This window comes from Myotis daubentonii, chromosome 11 (genome assembly GCF_963259705.1).
Source record: "Myotis daubentonii chromosome 11, mMyoDau2.1, whole genome shotgun sequence".
Classification (NCBI taxonomy): Eukaryota; Metazoa; Chordata; class Mammalia; order Chiroptera; family Vespertilionidae; genus Myotis; species Myotis daubentonii.
Window position 1 is genome coordinate 19,582,174 of NC_081850.1, and position 6,734 is coordinate 19,588,907.

The window sequence follows — 6,734 nt, forward strand, 5'->3', positions numbered from 1 at the left end:
TTAACTGTAAAAATATTTACTGTAACTCTCTCTAAATCCCCAGGAATAATGTGACTGATTTAGTCATTTGTTAAGTGGAAGTGATTATACACTAGTTATATATTAATTTAAGCATCATAATAGATGTTATAATTTTTTTATCTGCTAATCCTCTAAAGTTTTTTATAAGTTCAAGTTTAGAGATGAAAAACCTGAGGCAGAAAGAGATTAAGTAAGCAACTTGCACAAAGTCACACAACACAGTAAGTAGTAGAGAGAATTCGCCAATCTAGGTCTTTGTGACTTCAATACCCAAATTACAGAATTTAGGTGATAAAAGAGATTTCCTTCTTTTTCTCCATCCATTCCTTAAACCTTTTAGCTTCCCTAGCTGCAGTGAAAAGAACAGAGCCCTTTGCCTTTGTAAAGTTAAGTTTCCCTTGGTGGAGTAAAAACATGAATGAGGTATTTAGACATTTGTCAGCCTTTGTCCCAAGTAGAGGAAAACTATGTTCAGATGCCAATTAACCAGTAACTCTGGTAGAATTATTAGGTAATTTTTGATCAAGTGAAAAGTTTAAAAACTTCTCAAGGAGGATATGCTTTACAGAACAATATCCAGTGTGGAGCATGCATGGCTTAGATGCTAAGTTTGAAGTCATGGGCATATGATGTGACCTACCTTTGAACAACTCTGTTCAATTAGGTGTGAAGTTTTCTTTTCTTCCCAACTCACACTGCTTGGCATGAGCTTAAAATCTTTTTACCTTGCTAGCTTAAATAAGACATTCCTATAATTTGACTTTTATGGATCTCTGAGTTCAAATTCCATAGCACCCCGAGTGTTAGAAACCTTTTTATGAATGCAATTGGACTTTTGTACACGAAAAGGCTCTTCCATGGAGCATGCTGGCTCAGTGTATTTCAACTTATTAATACCAGACTAGGTGGCAAGAACATAGAGCTGAGCTTGTAGTTAATGAGACCGTGCATGATTTCAGAGTGTCTCTTTTCAGCCCTAAAGGAGAATTAGCCCTTAGTCCTTAGCCAGCGGTTCTCAACCTGTGGGTCACGACCCCTTTGGGGGTCGAACGACCCTTTCACAGGGGTTGCCTAAGACCATCGGAAAACACATATATAATTACATATTGTTTTTGTGATTAATCACTATGCTTTAATTATGTTCAATTTGTAACAATGAAAATACATCCTGCATATCAGATATTTACATTACGATTCATAACAGTAGCAAAATTACAGTTATGAAGTAGCAACGAAAATAATTTTATGGTTGGGGGTCACCACAACATGAAGAACTGTATTAAAGGGTCGCGGCATTAGGAAGGTTGAGAACCACTGCCTTAGACAGACAGACTGGGGTTGAAGGAGGCAAATTAGGAAGGTAGATTGGGTGCTTATTTAGGAGGACTTAGGATTCGCCCACCAACTGCCTGCAGAGAAATGGTCAAAGATAAGATGTTACAGGTTGCATTACTTTGTGGTAGAACACAGTGATTCACTCCAAGTCAACACATGTGTATTAAGCTCCTACTATCGTTGCATAGACAGTAAAAAGATGACTGTTTATTCCACAGTCTTAAGAGGTTTTAATGCTGGAATGTTGTAAGACAGGTAAATTAACAGCCATCAATAAGACAGCACAAGAGCGGTATCTTAAAGGAGAAACAAAGGACTGTGAGGATTCGGGGGGAAATACTGAACCTCCTTTAGGGGAGATATAGGCCCTAAAGGAGAATTAGCCCTTAGTCCTTAGACAGACAGACAGACAGACAGACAGTCAGACGGACTAGGGTTGAAGGAGGCAAATTGGAAAGGTAGACTGGGTCCTTATTTAGGAGGACTTAGGATATGGAGCTGGGTATTTATAGTTCAAGAGACATTACTGTTGTAATGGCACTGATTTGCCATAGTTATTGGTACCCTAGGGAATATACATTAACCAAGTGCCCCCAATGTCTTCTCACACATTATTTTGTCATTTATAATGGTTATGTAGCATTTCATTATATGGATTTATCAACAGTTACTTAACCATATTAAGTAACGATATTAAGAAAAAAATTGTAAATGGAAGATTATAAGAGAGGGTTTCATGTGCCACCCCTGGACTAGAGTCTTAGATATTAAACTGCTTGGATAAGATATAAAATGACTTACGATTGCTGGAACATATTTTAAGATTAATTTGCTCTCAAGCATTGGTGCAAATTTTTGTTTCTACTTGAGTTTTTAAATTTAGTAGTCTGCGTGGATTTTAATTTTTGTTCCCACATGCCAGATAGATGCTGCTAAGCCTCTGATAAATAGTACTCTGGACCTTTAAAAATATTACTCTCAGTAAAATAAGTTTAATACGCTTAACTAAATATTTAGAAAGCACATTGGGTTGAGTGAAACTTGGTATGTAGTAAATAATGAGAGTATTAGAAGATCTTACTGGATGACTAGTCAGCAATTGTCTCAAGGAAAGTATACAATGAAACAGGTTCTTTTGGTTACTTCCTCAAACAGCCAACACAATGGGGAAAGTAGAGGAAATGTTCCCTGAACACTATGATCAGGGAACCAAAAAGCTCTGGGTGTAAACTTAGAGAAATGACAGCTTTAGAAAACAAAACCAACAACGGAAAACACCTCCGGGGACGCTGTGAGATGCATGCGAAGGCAAACCTTCACTGGAGTTGGAGCTCTACCGAGTCCGCAGAGAGACAAGCAGCACACTTGACCTTCACCATGATTCACAAGCACTTCCGTGAAGGTGTGTTGGTGCTGCTGACCTCTTCCACTATCCTCTCCCTAGAACTGAAACTCGTTCACCTCCAACAAAGAAGAGTGAACAGAGAAAGTTCAAAACTCTTGAAAAAATGGCAACCCTCATCCATTCGTCAGTGTCTGCCACACAGGAGGGACTTCCTGCTTCCCCAGGAGGCGAGGAATCCTCACGGGGACGAGAAAGGATACGCACTGACCATTCTACATGAGATGCTTCAGCAGATCTTCAGCCTCTTTCAGGCAAATGCTTCTCTGGAAGGCTGGAAGGAAAGCCACATGGAGAAGTTCCTCACTGAGCTGCATCAACAGCTGGAATACCTAGAAACGCTCATGGGACTGCAAACAGATCAGAAAAGTAGCACCGCAGGTCGTGAGAAGCTTAGGTTGCAGGTTAAAATGTACTTCCGAAGGATCCGGGATTACCTGGAAAACCAGGAACACAGCGGCTGTGCCTGGACCATTGTCCAGGTGGAAGTCAACCGGTGTCTATTCTTTGTGTTCCCACTCACAGGAAAACTGAGCCAACAAGAAATGGACCCTTGAATCATGGGGAGCCAGCAGCAACTGCAGGCTTTAAAAGCAAAAGGGTAGGTTGGGGTGGGGGGAGGCTGTTGGCTTCTCCAGCCATTTATTAGTTCTTTTTGTCATGAAATGGTAGCATAGTTTTGATTTTGTGTATCCACATATATATTTACCTGTACCTTAAGATTATGGATATTGCCCTGACCGGTTTGGCTCAGTGGATAGAGCGTCGGCCTGCGGACTCAAGGGTCCCAGTTTCGATTCCGGTTAAGGGCATGTACCTTGGTTGTGGGCACATACCCAGTAGGGAGTGTGCAGGAGGCAGCTGATCAATGTTTCTCTCTCATCGATGTTTCTAACTCTCTATCCTTCTCCCTTCCTCTCTGTAAAAAATCAATAAAATATATTTTATAAAAAAAAAGATTATGGATATTGATGATTTTTTTTTATTTTGTAATGCCACTTTATTTTTTCTATCCATCTTAAATTTTTATGAGTTGAAATAGATTCATTAAGATTTCATAATTGGTTCTTCATAAAAGTTGGCTTGGTAGATACAATGAAATATGTTTCTACTGTACTCATACTTGTCTAGACATAGAACATTATTCCAATGATTTTTCTTATTTGCCAGAAATTGATAGAAAAAAAATGAGAAATACTAGGAATAATTTACATTACTATGATTGAAAATATCATTATACACTGAGTAATTGTTAGAGGTGACACAATAGAAATATAACTGAAATATATGAACACACAGCTTGCAGAGGAAAAAAAAACATGAAAAGAGGTTTGACCTCACTCATAATGATGAAAGTACAAATTAAAAGTGAGTAACATGATATTCATAACCTACCAGGTAGGTAAAAGCCAAAAGTTCAATAAAAAAAAAAAAAAACAATGCACACACAAAGCAATGGATCCAGACAACAGGGGGTGAGGGTGAGGGCAAGACTGGAGGGATGGGGCGGACAATGGGGGAATAAAGACACATTTATAATACCTTAATTAATAATAAAACACACACACACAAAAAAACATTCTTGCAGAGACTTTGGGTAGGAATGCGCTTAAATTTGTCCAGAGCACTGGAAATTGATCTGATCACTGTGGAGGCATTTGGTGATACCTATCAAAATTCCAGGTGCATGTAGTCTGGGATCCATCCATTCCAGGTCTGGGGATATATCCTATAAAAACACTTGTACATGTGTGAAATGATTTACATATAAAATTATTCATTGCAGCATTCCTTATAATATCAAAACATAGGAAACCACCTAAATTCTTCTAAATAGAGCAACCCTCTTTGCTTGATAATATATAGTCAAGCAAAGAGGGTTGCTCTTCCTGTAAAAAAGTCAAAAATAAAGTAAAAGAGTAAAAAATATAGGCAAGATGCAGAAGTGTGTATAAAATGTACATTTGAGATTACAATGAAAAATGAATTTTATATTTCACCTTGTATATGAATAAAGAATGTATAAGAAATTAATTACAATGATTACTTGTATTGGGGGGGAGGGGAGGGAAGACGAAGGGAGAGAGACAGGGTGGAAGAGGATGTCCAGCATGTTTCTATATTTTAATTTTTCTTATGTGAATTTTACCAACTAACATAAGAAATTGAAATGTACCTAACAAGTCCTAGTTATCAGAAATATGGATGGAGTGTTGAGGAAAGGAAGTGCTGGGTGCAAGCTGGAAGAAACAGGGCTGAGCCAGCCTGCCCCTGGTTGGGGTTTCGGGAAGGAGGAGGGCTGGTGGGACAGAAGAGCACCAATCAGAGGGAGAGGTCCCTGCTCCAGGGAGGGGCCGGTGCTGAAGGAGGCCAGCTCTCCGGCCAGCAGCTCCCAGAAATCATTATGGAACAAACGTGGGGCCAGAGAAACTGACGTTCACCGAGCCTTGGGGACTTTGCACAGTCACAGTGACTTGTGCCCAGTGTGTCGTAAGAAGCAGAGCCATGGCCCCCAGATCTGGAGCCAGTTCTACTACTTTGCCATGTTCTGCTTCGGATTCATTGTATAATTCGAGATAAAAGTTATCACTGAATGTAAAACTTGCTGGGGAACAAAATATATTCCATTTCAGTTTAGCTAGTGTAATTGAGTAAGTGTAGTAGCTCTTGGCTGATGCTTCCAGGTTTGGCTTAAAAGGGAGGAGGAGGAAGCAAATAGGACCCTGAGAGTGAGGAAGGGCCCCCTGCACTAGTGAAGGGGGCAGGGGCAGAGACTAGCACTCAGGAGGAAGTCTTTGTCAACTTCATATTTCACCCCAAGGGCTGGCGTATTTGCCTTCAAGTTCACACGGAAGTAGGGAAGTGGAAAGAACAGAAATATTTTCCAACACTCAACTGCAAACACAGGTCATTTGCTTCTGATGACTGTTGAATTTGTGTTGTTGCTTTCTTTAAGCAGGAAATTTTCAAAACAAAATACTTCATTTGACATGTTATTCAATTCTCAAATTAGCCGTGCATGGTAGTTACATTTATTATCTTTTTTTCTCAGGTGAGAAGACATTAAAGATTAAGAAACTTGCTTAAAGTAACAGAGCAAACCACAGAGCTAGCAAATGCCAGAGCAAAAGTTCCCTCCCAAGTCCACATGACTCACAAGCCAGCCCCGTGTTCTAGACTCCAAAAACCTGACCGACATCGCACAGTATCACTGCGAAATAATGATAACACTGATGATAATAATTTGCGCCTGTCTTTTCTTATTCAAGTTCACACTCTCGCTGTAGTCTTGGATTAAGGGAAGGATATTTTCTCCCCAAGGACATTTTTTTCCTAATAATTTAAGAGAACAGAATGGAGAAGCTGCCAAGTGAAAACTTACTTTTAGCAGATAACACTCATTTTGAAGCTAAAACCACTACTTTACATGCTCATGTGTTCCCAAACATTTAGCTTTCTTAAGTTGACATCTTGCTTATATAACTATCTTAACTGCTTCAGACAGAATAAACATTGCTTGCTTTTAAATATGAGCCCTTTTAAAACTTTAAAACCGAAGTTCTAAACATAGAGATATTAAGGAAGAGAAATACTTTAATAGACTCCCTACTAGTAGTAGGACGTGGGTGGGTTCAGAGGCTGCGCCATCTGAGTTATCCTTGTTACATCTACATGTACTCGGCTAAATAGAGTATCAACTCAATAAACAGGTTACAAAAAAAATGTAGTATCACCATATTCCCTATAAATAAAACATGCAATAAAAATATCCAAAAAGAAAAGCATTAAAATATTCGAAGTAGAATTACCATTCTCTTATACTTTTTAGATTAAATATTTTCTCCATGAATATGAAATCATTGAGAACCAGAAAAATAAATTTATTTTAATTTTGAAATTCAAAAGAAGAACAAAAAAAACTATGGCCCCTTATAGAGATTTCTCATAGGGCACTTGTCACCTGCAGTCAATTAAA

General features: G+C 38.8%; 1 protein-coding gene across 1 annotated transcript; it reads left to right on the forward strand.

Annotated features, from left to right (window-relative positions):
- The first annotated feature begins 2,733 nt into the window (after nucleotides 1–2,733).
- On the forward strand, nucleotides 2,734–3,315 carry IFNE (interferon epsilon). Its single transcript, XM_059658741.1, has one exon. The coding sequence runs from the start codon at nucleotides 2,734–2,736 to the stop codon at nucleotides 3,313–3,315; it is 582 nt and encodes a 193-aa protein (XP_059514724.1).
- The last annotated feature ends 3,419 nt before the right edge of the window (nucleotides 3,316–6,734 follow it).